Source organism: Tachyglossus aculeatus, chromosome 6 (genome assembly GCF_015852505.1).
Source record: "Tachyglossus aculeatus isolate mTacAcu1 chromosome 6, mTacAcu1.pri, whole genome shotgun sequence".
Taxonomy (NCBI): domain Eukaryota; kingdom Metazoa; phylum Chordata; class Mammalia; order Monotremata; family Tachyglossidae; genus Tachyglossus; species Tachyglossus aculeatus.
The window spans coordinates 39,940,684-39,962,097 of NC_052071.1; the positions used below are offsets into that span (position 1 = coordinate 39,940,684).

A 21,414-nucleotide genomic window follows, 5' to 3' on the forward strand; every position below is an offset into this window, starting at 1 on the left:
AGCATTTATGTACACATCTGTAATTAATTTATTTATATTAAAGTCTGTCTCCCCCTTCAAGTCTTTGTGGCCAGGGAATGTGTCTACCGACTCTGTTATAGTGTACTCTCCCAGGAGCTTGGTACTCTTACTACTGTATGGCTCTGGACACAGTATGCTCTCAAGAAAATATGATTGATAGAGTGAATAGATTTTGAGAAACATACTGTCTTTAAGAGGGTTAGGGAAATTATTTCAGTAACCCCTAGCGACAAAAGAAAGTTCAGTCTAAGGACTACATATCCCAGAATTGCTCAGGAGCTGAGGGGGGCCCCCTGGAAAGAGTGGATTTCACCCATTGGGAGAACTGGGGCTCAGCCAATCAGGTGCAGATAGGGAGCAGTTTGAAGGCCAGGCCTGAGATTTCTGGTTTTTTCCGGTTCTTGTGAGAACTGGGCCGTTGCCTGGGGTCAGGCCGACTTTGGGGTAAAAAAAATGACTGTTTCTGGGTAACTGATTTGAGAGTGGGGAACGCATTTTTAACGTTTCTTCCCAAATATGTAGCACAACAGTGTTCTCCACACAGTGCGTCACAGTAAAGGCTGTGATGAAGGTGAAGTATCCAACTAGAAGTGTGGGGATGGTTCGGATCACCACCCGAGCAGGCCCCGCAGGGGATTATTTTAATATTTTCTTCCACCTAAACCCAGTGAACCCTGGTGTGGTGAAGTTTTGCCTGGGGCTCTGGTTTCCCCACTGCAGGAGTCCCCATTGCAGGTTTCCCCACTGCAGGAGTTGGGTTTATAGGTGGTGAAAAGAAGAGCCCCTTAACGTCCTACTGAGATCCGAGGCTTGGGGGTGTTTAGTCTCGGTTGGGTGTGAAACCTTTTTTTTAAATGGTATTTTGTTCATTCATTCAATCATATTCAATCGTATTTATTGAGCGCTTACTGTGTGCAGAGCACTGTACTAAGCGCTTGGGAAGTAACTTACTGTGTGTCAGGCATTGTACTAAGCGCTGGGGTAGATACAAAATAATCAGGTTGGACTTAGACCCTGTCCCTCATGGGGCTCACAATCTTAACTGCCATTTCACAGATGAGGCAATTAAGGCCAAGAGAAGTAAGTGACTTGCCCTTGGAGAGGGGGAATTAGAACCCAGGTCCTTCTGAGTCCCAGGCCAATGCTCTATTCAGTAAGCCACACTGCTTTTATTTTAACCTGTTGAATGGTCGCAATCAGGTTTTAAATCAGGATTTGCCTGTTGGTTTTCACTAACGCCTAGTAAAAGGTTGAAACTTTCCATGTGTCAAAAGTCAGCCTCCTTTGCCCCTAGTGATGCCCCAACACGTATGCCACGCTGAGCCTTGGCACTGCAAGCTGTAACTTTTGGCAAAGTACAAAAGTCAAGGCTCTGCCTGGGCAGATGGGGACAGAGAGGAGAAGAGAAGCCTAGTGGTTAGAGCATGGGCCTGGGCGTCAGAAGGTCGTGGATTCTAATCCCAGCTCTGCCACTTGTCTGCTGTGTGACCTGGGGAAAGTCACTTCACTTCTCTGGGCCTCAGTTACCTCATCTGTAAAATGGGGATTAAGACTGTGCCTCGTTCTCGCCTGTCCTGCCGTCGACCCCCAGCCCACATCCTCCCCCTGGCCCGGAATGCCCTCCCTCCGCACATCTGCCAAGCTAGCTCTCTTCCTCCCTCCAAAGCCCTACTGAGAGCTCACCTCCTCCAGGAGGCCTTCCCAGACTGAGCCTTCTCCTTCCTCTCCCCCTCCTCATTCCCCCACCTTACCTCCTTCCCCTCCCCACAGCACCTGTATATATGTTTGTACATATTTATTACTCTATGTATTTTACTTGTGCATATTTATTCTATTTATTTGGTTTATATGTTTTGTTTTGTTGTCTGTCTCCCCCTTCTAGACTGTGAGCCCGCTGTTGGGTAGGGACCGTCTCTAGATGTTGCCAACTTGGACTTCCCAAGTGCTTAGTACAGTTCTCTGCACACACTAAGCGTTCAATAAATACGATTGAATGAATGAATGGCTGTGAGCTCCAACTGGGCCAGGGACTGTGCCCAACCTGATTACCTTGTATCTACCCCAGCGCTTAGAACAAGTGCTTGGTATATAGTAAGCACTTAACAAATACTATTATTATTATTATTCTGAGGGCACCGACCCCATCGGTATTTTCCTGTACTTGCCGACCACCCCCACTCCTCTTCACCCTCCCAGCCTTGCCCCCCGGGCAGTGTCCAACAGAGTGTTGTACAATTAGCTCTTGCAGTTTTTTTTACAGACAATGGCCGTTAGTTAGAGCCGTTCTCTGCTTTCCGGAGGGCAACGTCCGAGGCACGAGGGGGATATGATGTCTTTCTTTTGTCTCCAAATGAACGATCAAGTTCACACCTGAGGTGAGCTCCATTTTAGGTCTAATAGAGGAGCTAATGGGGCCGGAGAGGAAGGGTGAGGAAATAGATGGTAAAAGGGAGGGCCATGCCTTGAGAACTGGTCACATGCCAGGGGTTGTCCAAAGACAACTCAGGTGGAGATATTTAAAGCGAATAACAGATAATCTGAGACCTTTCTCCCCCCCTGCCCCATCTGCAGTTGGCTTCTCCTCTGAGGCGGAAAACCCAGGTGAGCCTCTGAAAAAGTTCTGGCTCCCTCCTTCCTCTGTAACCATGGTATCCCCGTTTTGAGTGGGTCACCTGGCAAGCTGTCTGAGGTCACTGGGTGGCTGTTTTATTTGCTTGTGTCTCCCCCAGCTGAGGATTTAACTGCTGGAAAGGCAAGTGGCCGGAATGGGCCGTACCCCCCTGAGATGGCAAAACTGGAAAGACAAACCTGAAAGTTTGCTTAGGCACTTAAGTAAAAAAGGGGATAGGAAGCAGGGTTTGTCACTGCCTGGGGCATCAACTTTTCATTTGGAGCAATCAATCAATCAATCGTATTTATTGAGCGCTTACTATGTGCAGAGCACTGTACTAAGCGCTTGGGAAGTACAAATTGGCAACACATAGAGACAGTCCCTACCCAACAGTGGGCTCACAGTCTAAAAGGGGGGAGACAGAGAACAGAACCAAACATACCAACGAAATGAAATAAATAGGATAGAAATGTACAAGTAAAATAAATAAATAAATAAATAAATAGAGTAATAAATATGTACAACCATATATACATATATACAGGTGCTGTGGGGAAGGGAAGGAGGTAAGATGGGGGGATGGAGAGGGGGACGAGGCAGGGCAGTCAGTTTGGGCTGGGTTACAGAACTGGGGTGGAATTAAGCAATCAATCATTTATTGAGCACATACTAAGTGCAGAGCCCTGTACTAAGCACTTAGGGGAGTACTATACAATAGAATAAGTTGACCCATTCCCTGGCCATTAACAAGCTTACAGTCAGTCAGTTGTATTTATGGAGCACTGTACTAAGCGCTTGGGAAAGTACAATTGTGGACGTTCCTTGTCCATGATGAGCTTACAATGTAGAATGGGAGACAGGCATTAATATAAATAAATTACAGATATGTACATCAGTGGAGCTGGAGGGGTGAATAAAGGGAGCAAGTGTGGAGGGGGATTATCAAAGATGGGGAGAGGAAGAGAAAAGGGGTGGAAGACAAAAGGGAATCCCCTCTCAGTCAATTAATGGTATTTATTGGGCACTTATTCATTCATTCAATCGTATTTATTGATCGCTTACTGTGTGCCGAGCACTGTACTAAGCGCTTGGGAAGTACAAGTCCTCAACATTATAGAGACAGTCCCTACCCAACAACGGTACACTTCCTGTGTACAATGTAATTTTTATGGTGATTAAGTGCTTACTCTGTGTCAAGCACTGTTCTAAGCACTAACTTAAAGTTACTCAAGTCACTTAATTTCTCTGTGCCTCAATTACCTCCTCTATAAAATGGTGATTAAGATTGTGAGCCCCAGGTGAAATATAGACTTTGTCTTACATCATTACCTTGTATCTACCTCAGCGTTTAGAACAGAGCCTGGCACACGGTAAGTGCTTAACAAATACCATTAAAAAAAAAGTCAGAGTCCCTGACACACATGGGTCTAAGTAGGAGAGATCAGGTATTAAATCCTCATTTTCCAGTTGACGAAACTGAGGCAAAGAGAAGTCAAGTGACTTGCCCAAGGTCACACAGCAAGTGGTAGAACCTGAATTAGAATGTGGGACCTCTGACTTCCAAGCCTGTGCTCTTTCCACTAGGTCTCATTGCTTTTTATTGGTAGATACAATCCCTGTCTACAAGATAGAGAAGCAGTGTGGCTCAGTGGAAAGAGCACATGCTTGGGATCTAATCCCAACTCCACCACTTGTCTGCTGTGTGACCTTGGGTAAGTCACTTAACTTCTCTGTGCCTCAGTTCCCTCATCTGTAAAATGGGGAGTAAGACTGTGAGCCCCATGTGGGACAACCTGACTACCTTGTATCTACCCCAGTGCTCAGAACAGTGCTTGGCACATAGTAAGCACTTAACAAATACCACTATTATTATTATTAATATTATTATTATTATTATTTGCAATCTAGTTGATCCCTCCCTGTGGTTTGGTTGCTGTTGTATTCCTAACTTGTTCTCACGAGGCTCCAGGGTTGGGCAAGAGCTTCTCTTCTCCCCAGAGCCCTATCAAACAAACTGTCGACCCGCCTGCCTCATCCTAGGTCTGCCCAGTCCACTCCAGAGATCTCCCCAGAGAAGAAGCAACTTGGCCTGATGGAAAGAACACGGAGCTGGGAATCAGGACCTGGGTTCTAATCCTCGCTCTGCCAATGTCTTGCCGTTGTGACTTTGGGCAAGTCACATACCTTCTCTGTGCCTCATCTGTAAAATGAGGATTAAATCCTCCTCCTTCCCATTTAGATTAAGAATAATAATAATAATGATGGCATTTGTTAAGCACTTACTATGTACAAAGCACTGTTCTAAGCGCTGGGGAGGATACAAGGTGATCAGGTTGTCCCATGTGGGGCTCACAATCTTAATCCCCATTTTCCAGATGAGGTAACTGAGGCACAGAGAAGTTAAGTGACTTGCCCAAAGTCACACAGCTGACAAATGGAAGAGCCGGGATTTGAACCCATGACCTCTGACTCCAAAGGCCACGCTCTTTCCACTGAGCCACCCTGCTTCTCTAAGTTCCAAGTGGGACAGCAACTGACCGGATTTAGAAATCCGGGCCTTCTGACTCGAAGGCCTGTGCTCTGTTCACTAGCTTATGCTGCATATTCGTATTAGTATCGTGGCAACCCAAATCCCATGGCGCTGAAACTCTTGCATCTCCTCTGCCTTCCTCTACTTGGTTTGAGGTGATCACTTGATAAAAACTCTGGGCGGGCTGATAGAATCGTCGCTAACTAATCAACCAACGATATTTACTGATCACTTACTGTGTGCAGCGCCCTGAACTAAGCACTTGGGAAAGTACAATACAGATGTTGGTAGGCGAGATCCCTGCCCACGAGGCATTTATAGTCTTCAGGTCCTATTGTAAAGCTGCACACATCACCTTCACCCATATCCAAGATTGTGCAGCAAGCGGGTAAATTTTCTCTCTGCTCTTTGGCTTTAGCCTTCCAAGTCCCTCCCTAGGTGTAGCCCAGGAAAGGGGTGGGGAATGGTGGTGGTGTGTATGTTGGGGTGGTGATGGCTTCTGGAAGGTGTTCCTTGGGGCTAGATGTTGGGAGAGAAACTGAGGATCCTGCTGGATCGGGTGGCAGAATCGATCAATGGTATTTGCTGAGCACTTACTGTGTGCACAACAGTGTACTAATTGCTTGGGAGAGTACAACAGAGTTGGTAGACCCGATCTCTGCCCACAAGAAGCTTACTGTCAGGAGAATCTCCAAACTCCCTCTTATAGGGGAGGAGAGAGGAGTCCCCTCCTTTCAATCAATCAATGGTATTGAGCGCTTCTGTGTGCAGAGCACTGTACTAAGTGCTTGGGAGAGTACAGTACCACAGAGTTGGTAGACACATTCCCTACCCACAAGAAGGCTACAGTCCAGAGACTTGAGTTGAAGCTTTTGTCCCGTGTAAGAAGCCGGGTTTGAAGGGAATCGGTGGGACCTGAATTCTCCGCCTGGAACGTGTTCCATAATGAATGCAGAATATGGGATTGAGGCCTCTGGCAGATCTGGGAGTGGGAAGCAAAGGGCGAGAGAATCTGGAATTCTTGCTGCCCCAGGCCGAAGTTGTGTGCCAGCCACCCTTGGAGAGTCCCGGGCACGGAGCTGGTTATTGTTAACCAGGAAGCTGGTCTCAGCTACCTTTAACCAATCCACCACTCTTAGGGTCACCAGCAGCTGGGAACAGGCAGTGACCCTTTTTTTTTTTGGTCTTTTTTTTTGGCTCAAGGACAAAAAATGAGCAAGAGAAAGGATGATGTTTCCCCCGAGATGGAGAGCCAGTTTATGCTGCGCCTACCTCCGGTAAGTAGCCCTTTCTCCCAAGACACAAAGGAGAAATAATAGTAATCCTAATGGTGGGATTTGTAGAGAAGCAGAGGTCTTCCCAGACTGAGCCCCTTCCTTCCTCTCCCCCTCGTCCCCCTCCCCAACCCCCCCATCTTGCCTCCTTCCCTTCCCCACAGCACCTGTATATATGTTTGTACATATTTATTACTCTATTTATTTATTTATTTTACTTGTACATATCCTATTTATTTTATTTTGTTAGTATGTTTGGTTTTGTTCTCTGTCTCCCCCTTTTAGACTGTGAGCCCACTGTTGGGTAGGGACTGTCTCTATATTTTGCCAACTTGTACTTCCCAAGCGCTTAGTACAGTGCTCTGCACACAGTAAGCGCTCAATAAATACAATTGATGATGATGATAGAACACTGGCCTGGGAGTCAAAAGGTCATGGATTCTAATCCTGGCCGCCACTTGTCTGCTGTGTGACCTTGGGTAAGTCACGTCACTTCTCCATGCCTCAGTGACCTCATCTGTAAAATGGGGATTAAGACTGTGAACCCCATGTGGGACAGGGACTGTGTCCAACCTGCTTTGCTTGTATTCACCCCAGCACTTAGTACAGTGCCTGGCATAAACGCTTAACAAATACCAGAATTATTATTATTATTAATAATAAGCACTCCCTACATGCCAAGCCCCTGGCTCAGTGCTGGGGTCGATCAAGTTTCTCAAGGGTCTACTGCTTTGGAGGAACCACCATGCGTACCCGTTCTGGTTGATGGCAAGACGGTTCCCCACAGCTAAAGGTTTAGGGAAGATCAACCACTTGTAGGGACTTAGCGTGAGACCAACCGGGCCTGAGCCCACCCGGCACCCAATGGGCTCAAATGTCCGTGCATCTTCTTTAAGCAGCCCGTCTCCGTCCTCCTGCATGTGTTCCCTTCCCCCGTGTCCAAATACCTGAAGCTACCTTCTACGGCTGGAGACAAAGACACTGCTGTGCTGCTCTAAGGAGTTGGTGATTCAGGACCTGGTTTCCCACTCCCTTGGAGGGCAATAGCACCCTCCAGTTCCCCTTTGGGGCGCAAACATTGCCAACGGATAGGGGAAGCAGCACGGCCCAGTGGAAAGAGCACGATTAGTGGGTTCTAATCGTGGCTCTGCCACTTGTCTGCTGTGTGTCACTTCTCTGCGCCTCAGTTACCTCATCTGTAATAATGGGGGGGGGGGTTTAATATTGTGAGCCTCATATAGGACATGGACTGTGTCCAACCTGATTAGCTCGTATCTACCCCAGTGCCTGGCACGTAGTAAGCACTTAACAAATATCATAACAAAAAAAAAATCGGGGTCCAAAGCACCTCTCTGTGCTTCAGTTTCCTCCTCTGTATGTACATATCTTTATATATTAGAAATTACTTATTTTAATATCTGTTTCCTCCTCTAGACTGTAAACTCATTTTGGGCAGGGAATGTTTCTGCTTATTGTTGTGGTGTACTCTCCCAAGTGCTTGGTATAGTGCTCTGCATATAGCAAGCCTTTAATAAATATCACTGATTGTAAAATGGGGATTAAATTCTCCCTCCATTTTAGTTGGGAGCCCCACGAAGAACAAGGACTGTGTCCAACCCGATTATCCTATGTCTACCCCAGCGCTTAGTACAATCATCATCATCATCATCAATCGTATTTATTGAGCGCTTACTATGTGCAGAGCACTGTACTAAGCACTTGGGAAGTACAAATTGGCAACATATAGAGACAGTCCCTACCCAACAGTGGGCTCACAGTCTAAAAGGGGGAGACAGAGAACAAAACCAAACACACTAACAAAATAAAATAAATAGAATAGATATGTACAAATAAAATAAATAAATAAATAGAGTAAAAATGCTTGGCACATAGTAAACATTTAACAAATACCATAAAAAACAGAGATAGATATCAACTGACACATTCAATCGAGTCTTTTCTGGGAGTGGTTGCCACCAGGACCTCTCCTGGCCTCTGGTGATGTCACAGAGGCTGGCAGTTTGCCACCTTCAAAGCTCCTGTCAGAGCCCAGGCCAACTGTGCTGCCCACCCACCCTGGGGACAGGAACTCCAGCCTACCAGAAAACTGTATGAGAACTTCTTGAGCCACTGAGGTCTAAGATCTAAACTTTCCAGACTGAGAAAGTTGCACACTAATTGAAAAGAAGCTTCACGTCATACTGGGGATTGATAAATTCTACATAGGTCAGGTGCGGGGGGAACTTGACTCTAGAACAATGTAGCAGGAAAACTGTTAATCCACTGCACCTAGACTGACCCATCTACTCTCCCTCTGCCTTTCAGGAACACGCCACCACAGTGAGACGGATAATTCAGGCCGGAAATGTCGGCTCCAAGGGCAGACTGACCATTGAAATACATCGTAAGTAAGAAGGGCGTGCACTCCAGGCCCTCTGGTCCCTGATGGTAGGAAGATCGTGGGAGGTAGCCAGCCCAGTTTCCAGCTGGGGAAACCCAAGAAGCCGAGAAACCAGGGATGTTGCTTTTTCTCTGGTGACCTGGGAAAGGGTAGCAGTGCCTGGGCCCTGACGGGGCCTTTGTTAAAGACTTTGGGCTGGAAGTCTGGATCAGAAAAGAGAATGACACATTCCATCCATTCCACATGATCCCGATTTCATGTCCTACCACCATCTTGGAGAAGCGGGACTACACGCATCAGTACAGCGAAGTAGAGCAGAGACCTTGTGTGTCTCCCATCTTTCTTCCTTTGCATTTTGTGCCTCTTCCCTCCCTCCCTCCCCTGCACGTCTCCCCAGCTGAGCACTTTGGTTTGTGATGGTGGCTCAAGGTGGATTTGAGTCAGAGGAAATCATTTCCACTGGGGTGGGGCGGAAATACCGACCTCCATGTTGGTTTAGTCCAGAGTCTTCCATACAGTTGCAGCAGGCATTTGGCAGGAATCTGTTCCAGCTAGGGTAGTAACCACGGGTGGGAGAGATGAACACCGCAGTGGATAGAGCACGGGCCTGGGAATCAGAAGTTCTTGGGTTCTAATCTTGCTCCGTCACTTGTCTACTGTGTGACCTTGAACAAGTCACTTAACTTCTCTATGCCTCAGTTACCTCATCTGTAAAATGGGGATTAAGACTGTGAGCCTCATGTGGGACAGGGACTAGGTCCAACCTGATCCACCCCAGCGCTTAGAACAGCGGTGGACACATAGTAAGCACTTAAATGCCACAATTATTATTATATCACTATCGGAAACCAACTAGAGTAGGCTCTCGCTTTGAGATAATGAAGCCAATCCTAATCGTTCGACCAGTGACTGGGGTGATGGAGGCGTCGGGGAGGTGATGAGGTGGGGTTCTCCCTGGTTTGTTTGCAGCCCACAGGTGTGACGGGATCGTTCAGGTGGACGGCATCTCCCTGGTTGCTAAGGTGGTCGACCTGCCATGCAACGTCGAAAGCTTAAAGACCATCGACAAGAAAACCTGTTACAAGACCGCAGACATCAGTCAGGTATGGATGGACCTACCAGTAAGCTCCTGGTACATGCCAAGCCCCCAGTCCTCCCGGACCTTCCTTTCCTTTCCATCGAGTGTTCCTCTGCATTTGGGAACGCCTCCTTAGAGAAGTGGATAGAGCAGTGGTCTGGGAGACAGAAGGTCATAGGTTCTAATCCTGACTCTGCCACTTGTCCACTGGGTGACCCTGGGCAAGTCGCTTCGCTTCTCTGGGCCTCAGTTACCTCAGCTCTAAAATGGGGATTGAGAAAGTGAGCCCCATGTGGGACAGGGTCTGTGTCCAACCCTATTTGCTTGTATCCACCCCAGCGCTCAGTACAGTGTCTGGTGGATAGTGAGTGCTTAACAAATACCACCATCTTATCACTGCTGATTCCCAGCCAGAGGGGTGGAGTTTGAGATGAGCTGTTTGGTCAACAAGAGAAGCTGGAAACAACTGCTTGTGGCATGGCGGGGTTGCCCACTTCTAGTAACCCAAGGCCACTGGGGGTCTTTTTATGGTATTTTTAAAGCCCCATTCTAAACAGTCGGGTAGGGACAAGTTAATTAGGTTGGACACAGTCCCCATCCTACATGGGGCTCACAATCTAAGTAGCAGAGATAATAGGTATTTAATCTCCATTTTACAATTGAGGATCTGAGGCACAGAGAAGTGAAGTGACTTGTCCAAGGTCACACAGCAAGAAATTGGCCGTGCTGGAACTAGAACCCTGGTCCTCTGACTCCCATGCCTGTGCTCTTTCCATTTGGCCATCCTGCTTTTCCCTTGGCTCTTCTAGAGCCGCCTGCAATAACTCCTTTGAGTGGAGGTGCAGTCTGGCACTGACCCACCAAGTCCCCACTGCTGATCATTCAGTTGGTTGTATTTATTGAGTGCCTCCTGTGTATAGAAAACCATACTAAGTGCTTGGGAGGGTAAAATTGAATTCATAGTTACAGTCCCTGTTCTCAAGGGATATATGGTCTAGCTGGGGAGCCAGACACTAATGTAAGTTACAGGTAGGAGGAATGAAAAGGGGATCTGGACATGAGTTAGTGCTTAAATAATCAGGTTATGTACAGAAGTGCTGAAGTGGCCATGGAGAGATTTGAAATCTGTCAGGGAAGTTTTCCTGGAGAAGCTGTGAATTCGAAAAGGTCTTGAAGATAGTAAGAGGGTGGTTTATCGAGTATGAAGGGGGAGAGAGTTCTGGGCAGGAAGGAGGGTGAGAGCAAGGGGGTGGCAGTGGGAGAGACGAGAACTAGGCAGAAAGTAGGTTAGCATGAGGGCAACTTGGGGGGTAGTCAGAGGAAAGGAGGAGAGAGCTGATTGAGTGCCTGAAAGCCAAGCACTTATCTTATCCCAACTTGATTACTGCGTCAGCCTCCTTGCTGATCTCCCTGCCTCCTGTCTCTCCCCACTCCACTCCATACTTCACTCTGCTGCCCAGATCATTTTTCTACAAAAACGTTCAGTCCGTGTTTCCCCACTTCTTAAGAACATCCAGTAGTTGCCCGTCCACCTCTGCATCAAACAGAAGCTCCTTACCGCTGGCTTTAAAGCCCTCAATTACCTTTTTCTCTCCTACCTTATCTTCCTGATTTCTTACTACAACCCAGCATGCACACTTTGCTCTTCTAATGCCAGTCCACTCACTGTACCTCAATCTTGTCTTTCTCATTCATTCATTCATTCAATCGTATTTATTGAGCACTTACTGTGTGCAGAGCACTGTACTAAGCACTTGGGAAGTACAAGTTGGCAACATATAGAGACGGTCCCTACCCAACAGTGGGCTCACAGTCTAGAAGGGGGAGACAGACAACAAAAGAAAACATATTAACAAAATAAAATAAATAGAATAAATATGTATAAGTAAAATAAATTCTCGCCTCTGACCTCTCGCCCATGTCCTGCCTTTGACTTGGAATTCATCCAATTATATTTATTGTGCGCTTACTTTGTGCAAAACAGTATACTAAGCTCTTGGAAGAGTACAACATAACAGCAAACAGACACAATCCCTGCCCACAATGAGCTCACAGTTTAGAGGGATGCCCTCCCTCTTTATATCCTACAGATAATCACTCTCCCTTCCTTCAAAGCCTAATTGAAGGCACAGCTCCTTCAAGAGGCCTTATTCCAAGAAGCCCTCATTTCTTCTCTACCTTCTGCATCACCCTTGCACTTGGATTTGCACCCTTTATTCACCCCTCCATCAGCCTAATGTACTATCCACAGCTTATATTAATGTCTGTCTCCCCTTCTAGACTGTAAGCTCGATGTGGGCAGGGAATGTGACTCCCAACTCTTTATAGTGTACTCCGCCAAGCCCTTAGTACAGTGCTGTTCACACAGTAAGTGCTCAATAAGCACAATTGATTGATTTGAGCCGAAGGTCAGGAGTTTCAGCGCGATGCAGTGAAGAATGGGTTGCCGTTTGAAATTATTGGGAGAGTGGGGAGACATTGTGTTCTAGAAAAATGATCTGGGCAGCAGAGTGAGGAGAGCAATTGGAGGCAGGGAGACCAGTGAGGAGGTTGATGCAGGTGTTATCTTCTTAGACCATACGAGAGCCTGGATCTGTGTCCCCCATAGGCTCCTTCCTCCCCAGAAGTGAGTATTCTAGCTGCCCAAAGCTTGCCTGAGTCCTGTCTGGCTTTCTGAAAGTCACAAACTCATTTCCCTTTCCTCTCCATGGGCCTCCCCATGTGGCTTCTATGGCTGGACTGTTGCCGCCCTTTGCCTTCTGTAAAATGGGAATAAAGAGTTTGAGTCTCACGTGGGACAGGGACTGTGTCCGACCCGATTTTCTTACATCTACCTCAGTGCTTAGAAAAGTGCTTGGTACATAGTATATGCTTAATAAGTACCATAATTTATTATTATTATTATTCTGGATTGTTTAGGTGCTGGTGTGCACAGAGGAAGGAGAGGAAGGAGACCTTTTCCCTCCTCCAGAAAAATCCTCTGTCCCCACAGACCCGGCAGCCAACAAAATGGCCGAGAGAGAGAAGAGGTTCATCTTGGACCATGGCAGTAAGTCCCAGACTCTTGGCTGGCCTTGACCTTTTCATCAGAGGACATCCCCCTCCAATCCTTTCAAGTCTTTTCTCTTACCTTTGGAGCTCTCAGGTCTCCTGTCCAGTCTAGCAGGCAAAGGGCCCATTCTGAACCTGACTGCAGAGGTCAACCCTGCCCTGCCCAAAGGGCCCCAGTGGCCAACACGTCTTTTCATCCCACAGCCTTCTCCTTTTTGGCCCCCGACTGCCTCCACCTTTCCCTGCCTCTGCCATCCTGATTGATGGGTGCCATCTCCCTCTCTGTTCTAGTCTCAGGGCCCCTGAAGAACGTCCGGAAGCGGCGGTTCAGGAGAACTGCCAAGAAGAAGGTGAGAAGGAGCACCCCACCTGACAGATCACCCTTGGCTGGGCGGGAGGGTGGGAGCGAGTGGGGACCTAGCTAGGTGGCTCCCTGGGGGCGTTGACTATGGAGGAGGAGAAGGCATCAGTGAGAGTGATGGCAGAGGCCTCAAAGAAGAAGCTCTGAACCACTGCCTCTTCCATGGACAGCTAGGGGACAGCCCCACCTGATCCGGGGGTTGACGGTGTTTGTCTTAGAGAAGCAGCATGGCCCAGGGGAGCAGAGCACAGACCTGAGAGGTGGGAGTCCTGGGTTCTAATCCCAGCTCCACCACTTCCCTGTTGGGTGACCTTGGGCAAGTTATTTCTCTTTTCTTGGCTTCCCTTTCCTCATCTGTAAAATGGAGAATCCCTTCCGGAGACTGAATTGATTCATTTAATCATATTTATTGAGTATTTACTGTGTGCAGAACATTGTACTAAGCACTTGGGATAGTACAATACAACAATAGACACTTTCCCTGCCCAGAGTGAGTTTATAGTCTAGAGAAGGAGAGTACCCCAGCACATAGTACAGTGTTTGGCACACAGTAAGCACTTAACAAACACTAGGATGAGTATCCTCTAGACTGTAAGCTTGTTGTGGATTAGGAATGTGTCTGTTTATTGTTATGCTGTACTCTCCCAAGTACTTTGTACAGTGCTCTGCACACAGTAAATGCCAATTAATATGACTGAATGAATATTCTCTGCTTTCGCTCCCATCCTGCACCCAGTACATTGAGTCTCCAGACATTGAGAAGGAAGTGAAGCGGCTGCTGAGTACCGATGCTGAAGCTGTCAATGTCCGTATCCTTTAACAGCCGAGACCTCTGAGTAGGGCAGTCTGGACCCAGAAAAGTAGCTCGTCAGAGGGAATGAGTTGTGAGGTCCCAAAGTCCACAGGAGTGGAGTGGCAGGAAGTTAAATGGTCAAAACTGAGCTTTACCCCTCCCCCCCCCCCACCCCCATTGAAGAACAACGCTCTGCCCTCAGTAAGCATGAAATAAATACGACTGATTGTTTCTGGTCTGCACTAGGCCCAGACTTTACACAGCCCACTTAGCCTTACACTGCTTATTCACCCACGCCTTATCAGGCCCTAACTCCCAGGATGAGTTGGAAATGGTTGGGTTAACCAGCGCTCCTCTGCCACAGGAAGCCCATGTGAGTATGGTTAGATTTGCCACCATATCAGAATTTGCGCAGACCTGGATAGAATACCCACCCTCCTTTCACCTAACCATGCCCTTCCCTCCTCCTCCCTTCTCCTCCATCCAATTCCACCAAAGGCTTTCTGCACGAATGCCACCAAGCAGCTCTTCCTGACAGTGGCTCCTTAGGTGCCTCTGGCTTGTACACCGGCCTTTTTGCTGGGTTATTCCTTGACTCAGGGCACCTGATCTCAGGCTGGGAGCTTGTTGCTGATGAGGAAAACAAGGATGCTGGGAATCCCAACTCCCTCCTGAGTCCTGACGTCCCTCCAGGAGTGTCCAACCGCAAGTCGGGCCACAGCTTGTCAAGTACATGGGATGAGGCAAAGATGGGACTCACGGAGGGTTTTCCCCTGGTCTCTCCTGCCCTGTTCTCCCTCTTTCCCCTGACCCCAGCCCAGGGTTAAGCACTCAGTACTATACTGTGCACACAGTAAGCACTCTATAAATGTGATTCATTGACTGAGGGTCCTCTTCCCTGGTGATCTATTTGGCTCTGATAACCTGGCGTTGGTCACCTTGAAGCTATTTCTGGATTCTCCAGTACTCATGAAGCACATAGTCTGCTGGGGAGGACAGTGGCCTGAAAATTAAGGGTCCTGGCTTCTTTTAGCTTCCACCACTGGTCCACATTACTGGACCCAAGCAGGAGCCTCACTAGGTCTGAGTGCCTTCAGAGAAATCCATTGCCAAGTCTTCTGCTCAACTAGGTAGATACTGGATTAGCACAAGGCATCATTGCCCAGGACAGTGACACCTCCAGGAAAAGATGCCTGTGATTTTCAATAACACAGGATTATTGGTACTTTGTGTCTTGCTGGTTTGGGGGAGAGGAGAGAGCCAGGCTGGGGTGGCCGGGGGTGGTGTTTTATCTGCTTCATTTTGTTTGTTCTTCCTGCTTGAAATGACCAGAACGCGATAAGCTGCGTGAGTTATTCAATGACCTCAGTAGCAGCAGCAGAAGCAGCAGCAGTGAAGATGAGGATGATGAGCTCAATATCAATGACATGGAGGAGGAGTTAGAAAGGAAACTGGAGGAACAGCTGAGTGACCTGGATGAGCAGGACCAGGAAAAGGAGGAAACCAATTTGCTAGGTAGGTCAGGGAAGAGAGAAGCTGCATGGCCTGGCGAAAGATCATGGGACTTGGAGTCAGAGGACCTGGGTTCTAATCCAGGCTCTGGCAATCGCTTGCTGTGGGACCTTGAGCAAGTCGCTTCACTTCTCTGAACCCCAGTAACCTCATCTGTAAAATGGGTAAGTCCTCCTCCCTCCATTATAGACTGCGAGCCCCATGTGGAACAGGGACCGTCCAACCTGGTAAACTCGTACCAATTTGAGTGCTTAGAACAGTGCTTGACACTAAGAACTTAACAGATACCATTAAAAAACAATAAGGTGGCATGGCTGAGCCCCAGTGGGGAAAGATTAGTGGAGGTGGGTTCCAGGGAAGATGAGGAGGGGTCCACCCTCTCAGATTGCTACTCCCTTGGACTGAAGTGAGAAGCCCGATGAAAGGATTCCATTCTTATGGCCTGTTTTTTTTTTATTTTGGTTTTTTTCGGTGGTTGTTTTTTTCCTCAGCCATGAAGATCCAAGAGCAGATTGATAACCTAAGGAGCAAACTTCAGGAGAACGAGGTGAGGGCAAGGCGACAAGAAGAGCTCATCAAGAAAGTGGAAAATATGGCACTCAAGGTAAGGTGGGGGACAAATGTCAACTGGTGCCTATGCTCGCTGAAGACTCACACTCTTTGCTGGCCCCTGTGCGAGCCGAGTTCAGTCAAGGATGCATGGAGTCTTTGCTCTTGAGGATTTTTAAGACTGTTGAGACACCATACAAATGACTTATACAAATAAGAAGCAGCATGACCTAGTAGAAAGACCATGGGTCTGGGGGTCGGACGACCTGGGTTCCAATCCCGGTTCCATCACTTGTCTCGCATGTGACCATATGCAAGTCATTTCACTTCTCTGTGCTGTAGTTCCCTTATCTGCAAAATGGGAATTGAATACCTGTGCTCCTTCCTACTTAGACTATTAGCCCTATGTGGAACCTAATTAACTTGTATCTACTCCAAGCTTAGTATAGTGCTTGTCACATAGTAAATGCTTAATAGATACCACAATTACTATTATTGTTCGGGAATAGCAGTAATGATCATGATGGTATTTATGAAACACTTATTATGGGGCGAGTACCATGCTAAGCACTTGACTAGATAGAAGTCAGTTTAATGAGGGGGTAGGGATCAAATTCCAAACAAAATGTCAGCTAAGGGCATGGAAGATCTGAGCTTTTTCTGCTGAGTTTGAAAAAGGCTAATAGTTTAGTGAAGACATTGTTCAGCCTTTCAGCTAAGAAAGGAAGGAAAGGAATCTCTCAGAGCAGGCAGAGAACAAACTGAAAGAGTCCTGAGTGGCTGATGGCTAGGGAAGTCAATTCCTGTGCTAGTTGATCATCACTTGGCATGTTCTGAGCATTGACTAAGAACTGTACACAGATCAGACCAGTCCCTGTCTCATCAGAGGCCAGAAAGGAAAGGAATCTCCCCTTCTCACTGGGTAACCTCCCTGCCGTCTCCTTACGGGTGACCAAAATCAGTTATTTTCTCATGGGACTTGTTTTCCAGGCCCGACTTGAAAATGCACTGGTCGATCTCAGAAAGAAGGAAGAACAAGATCAGCTTCAGGTGAGGAGGCTCCCACTCTGGAAGGGGTGAGAGCAGTCCAGAGTGTGGAACCGAGGTGCTGATGGGAGGTCACTCCAGCCCCGGATAACAGAGTCCCCCCAACACGGGCACTAACTATAGGTCTGACAAAACCATCAAAGCCACACCATTTCATTATTATTATTATTTCATTAGGTACGGAGATGGGTAAGACATGATCTGTTTGGCTCAGTCCCTGTCCCATATGGGACTCCCTAGGAGGTAGGGAGAGCAGGGCTCTCCACCAACCTCTCTGTGCGTCAGTTCCCTCAGCTCTTTGCCCCAAGTCACGTTGCAGAACTGGGACTAGAATCTGAGTCTTCTGACTCTCCCTCTTTCCACTTTGCCTCCCTGGAATAAAACCTGACCCCTTGGCTGGATAGCTTCAGGATGGCCCCTTGTCGCCCCCATCCACATTCCAAACTGCAAAGAACCACTGAATGAGTCACAGAAGACTAACCCTAGACTTGCAGTTCGGATGAAATGTAGGTCTGGGAGAAGTTTCCTACTGAGGTAGACACCCCCCCGCCACCCCCACCCCCCAAATCAGGTACTAGGGGGCCTGCAGAAATGCCTCCTGTTTACTCTGTGCGTCTATCTCTCCACAGCTCAACTCCCTGCAGGAACAGCTGGAGAGCTTCATGCAGCAATAAAGGGGTGGGAGGAGATCTGACCTAGGCCAAGATGACTTCAGCATTTTTCTCCCAGTTGGTGTAGTGGGTGTCCCTTGGACTGAAGCTGAGAGCAAATGTGGCTGGGTTTACACTTGGTTGTCTCCCCTTCCCACCTTCCCCACAAAACCTACTCCAGATCCTGAAAGATTTAAAGGGGGGAAAAGGTTCTAATTCTTTGGACTTGGTAAACCCTAGAGGGCTCACCCGAGAGATTATCTCTGAAATAAAATGTCACTGTTCTTCTTGCTAGTCAGGTCCCTCATATTTAGATCTGTGGGTAACCATCCAGCCTTTGTGGGTTTCCCTTCTTTGGGGTCAGCTTCTCTAATTCCCCTAATCAGGAGAATCATAAGATCTGCTCCTCCTTCCTTTTGGGGTCCCCCATAAAAGGAGAATTGCCCCATCTTCTTATTTTCAAGAGAGCTTGGCCATTAGCCACTAGACAGGTTCCAGCTCGGGAAGCCCCTAGTCTGCTGGAGATTAGGAATAGAGGAGAATTTTGAGGAAAAACAAAGAGGCGGAGGGAGGGGGCTAGTGGGCTCCAGGGACAGGAGGTAGTTCTCAGTTACCTTCTTCCTTTCTGTCCAGTTGTATGGCACTCTCTCCAACTCACTAGGGGTCTCTGCTTCTGCTAGGCCTCAGGTTTCTGCCATTCCATGCTGAGTGAAAACCACAAACGGAGACACACAGACACAGAGACACACCAACCCCCCCCCCCCCGCCCCCTCCTTCCGGCCCCAACCCCTCCCTACCCCGGGAAGAATAACAAAAGTGGTATTTAAGCACATACTATGGGCTGAGCACTGTGTGCTAATCGCTTGGGAGCATTCAATACAAAAGAGATGGCAGCACGTTCCCTGCCTACAACAAGCTTACTTACATTCCAGAGTGGGAGAGAGACTTCAATATAACTATGTAGTTTATAATAATAATAATGGTATTTAAGTGCTTAATTTATAATAATAATAGTATTTGTTAAGTGCTTACTGTGTGCCAAGCACTGTTCTAAGCACTGGGGTAGATACAAGGTAATCAGGGTGTCCCATGTGGTGCTCAGTCTTAATCCCTATTTAACAGATGAGGTAACTGAGGCACAGAGAAGTTAAACGACTTGCCCAAAGTCACACAGCCAAGTGGAAGAGTCAGAATTAGAACCCACGACCTCTGACTCCCAAGCCCTTGCTCTTACCAGTAAGCCGTGATATGTACATAGTAATAATTTATTTGTTTCACGCTGATAGGCCAAGTAGTGTACTACGCACTGGGGTAATCAAGGTAATCAAGTCAGACACAGTCTCAGTCACAGTCACAGTCCCACATTGGGCTTACAATCTAAGTAGGTTAGAGAATAGGTATGGAATCCCCATTTTACAGATGAGGAAACTGAGGCCAGATAAATTTAGGGACTCACAGCAACTGGCAGAGCCAGACAGAATCCTGGCCTTCCAAATGCCCTTATAGATCAATTCTAGTTAGTTTCTCTCCTGTAATGAATTACACCTGTTTCTCAAATCAACCTCAACTCAGAATTCACACCGAAAGTCTTACTTGCTTGGTTTTTCCAGCTGCCTTTCTCAAGGCTCCTATCATATCCTTGTTTCTCAATGTATAAATGAGAGGGTTCATCATGGGGATAACTATTCCATAAAATAGAAAGATGATTTTGTCCTGGTCCTTGTTGTCTTTGTTCTGAGGTTTGAGATAAATGGAGATGAGGGTCCCGTAGTAGATGGTCACTACGGTTAGGTGCGATCCACAGGTGGAGAAAGCTTTCCTCCGCCCAGCTGTGGAGGGAATTTTCAAGATGGCCACCACGATCCGGATGTAAGAGAGGAGGATGAACAGAAAAGGGAGGGGCAAGATGAAGATCGAGTTTATCAACATCAGGATCTCACCGACAGTGGTGTCTGAGCAGACCAGCTTTAAAACGGCCTCCAACTCACATACAAAATGATTCACTACATTGTGCCCTGCACAAAACCGAGCCGGTATGGTGACCATAGGAATTAGGGCCAGCAGGAAGTTACTTATCAACATGGTAGCGGCAATCTGGAAACAAGCCCTCATTGTCATGATCAACGTGTAACGCAAGGGGTTCGATATGGCGACGAATCGGTCGTAAGCCATGACAGCCAATAGGCAGCACTCAGTCATGCTCCAGAAGACGGAGATGGTCATTTGGGCATAGCAGTCATTGTAGGGGATAGTGGGGCAGTCTCTCAGGCAGTTGACAAGGGCCAGAGGCACCACGGTGGTGGTGGAACACAGGTCAACAAAAGACAGATTGCAGAGGAAGAAATACATTGGGGTGTGAAGTCGAGGCTCTTTCCACACTACCATGATGATGAGGCTATTTCCCACAACGGTTCCCAGATAGAGATGGAGCAAGATAGAGAAGAAAATGATTTGATTTTGGGGCTGATTGGAAAGTCCAACCAGGATGAATTCTGTGACCTCAGTGTAGTTGGCCCCTCTCAGTTTATTCATTTTCTCCTACCTGTGGAACCAAGACACAGGAAAAAGAGCTTGAGTTTTAGAAAGTACAAGCCCAGTGAGTTCTGACTCTAAGGGGGCTGGTTGGGAATTACTTTGATTGGTCCCCAGGATTCCTGGTCATTAGCCATTATCTGGCAAGGAGCAGATGGTATAATTTATTTCCAGGAGGCATCCAACACAAAACTGTATTCCTCAGAGCTGGGATCTGTGGATAACCTGGTCTCTAGTCTGAGGTCATTAGGTCACTGAGGGCAGTTCAAATTTGGGTGGAATTAGGTTTTCTTGATCAGGAAATGTAAGTGAGGTCTCTGCCTTTTTTGTAGTGGGTAGAACTGAAGTTCTCACTACTGTTTCCTCCTGTTTTTATTTTCTTTCTTCCAAATAAGGTATTCACCTGCTGGCAAAGTGGTACCTCTGGATAGCCTTCAGGATTCAAAATTCTGAAGGAAATTAGTGCCAAATAGGTTAGCTTAATTTAGCCTTTCACTTTTCAGAGATAATCAAAATAAGCCGAATCTCTATCCAGTGATGGGGAAAGATCTGACAAAATTTGCTTGGAGAGTGAACATCCTAGAACCCTTCTCAGCCTTCTAAGTTAGACTCAAACAGATTTTCCAGCTTTGCGACCATTTCTGAAGGATGGATTTTCCTAAATCCTGTGTTTTTAACCCTTTTGAGAATTGATGGTTACATCTGCTGATGGAGAAGATGCCTCCAGTGCAGAAACTGAGGTCATAAATACAGAGGGAGAGAAGATTTTTCTAATCAGAAATCTCATCCCTTCCGAGACTAAAAATGAGTTCTGTGTTGGGATTTTTTTCGGGGGTGAAGGAAGACTATACTCTGCCTTTGACTGCACTGAAAGATTTCATCAAATGAGAACATAATTTTCTTTAACTAAGCTGTTCAATGGGTTATTAGCTGAACTTCTTTGGACCTGGGTTCTAATCACAGCTTCTCCACTTGGGCAAATCACTAAACTTCTCTATGCTTCA

The 21,414-nt window shown here is 47.2% G+C and overlaps 2 protein-coding genes across 5 annotated transcripts; one reads left to right on the forward strand and one right to left on the reverse strand.

Annotated features, from left to right (window-relative positions):
- Nucleotides 1-414: 414 nt before the first annotated feature.
- LOC119929930 (transcription initiation factor TFIID subunit 7-like) lies at nucleotides 415-18,168 on the forward strand. Of its 4 annotated transcripts, XM_038748296.1 has the most exons (14): nucleotides 545-592; nucleotides 2,270-2,396; nucleotides 2,593-2,622; nucleotides 6,366-6,439; nucleotides 8,762-8,840; nucleotides 9,807-9,940; nucleotides 12,835-12,964; nucleotides 13,258-13,316; nucleotides 14,064-14,136; nucleotides 14,736-14,849; nucleotides 15,453-15,635; nucleotides 16,124-16,236; nucleotides 17,172-17,231; nucleotides 17,858-18,168. In XM_038748296.1, the coding sequence occupies exons 4-14, from the start codon at nucleotides 6,374-6,376 to the stop codon at nucleotides 17,900-17,902; spliced, it is 1,056 nt and encodes a 351-aa protein (XP_038604224.1). In that variant the 5' UTR covers nucleotides 545-592; nucleotides 2,270-2,396; nucleotides 2,593-2,622; nucleotides 6,366-6,373; the 3' UTR covers nucleotides 17,903-18,168. The 4 variants fall into 4 exon arrangements, with proteins under 4 accessions (XP_038604223.1, XP_038604222.1, XP_038604224.1 ...); XM_038748295.1 differs by lacking the exons at nucleotides 545-592; nucleotides 2,593-2,622 and adding an exon at nucleotides 415-465 and having other exon boundaries at nucleotides 2,282-2,396; XM_038748294.1 differs by lacking the exon at nucleotides 2,593-2,622 and having other exon boundaries at nucleotides 516-592; nucleotides 2,282-2,396.
- A 1,285-nt stretch (nucleotides 18,169-19,453) lies between these two features.
- LOC119929564 (olfactory receptor 13H1-like) lies at nucleotides 19,454-20,410 on the reverse strand. The gene has a single exon (XM_038747736.1). The coding sequence runs from the start codon at nucleotides 20,408-20,410 to the stop codon at nucleotides 19,454-19,456; it is 957 nt and encodes a 318-aa protein (XP_038603664.1).
- Nucleotides 20,411-21,414: the final 1,004 nt, after the last annotated feature.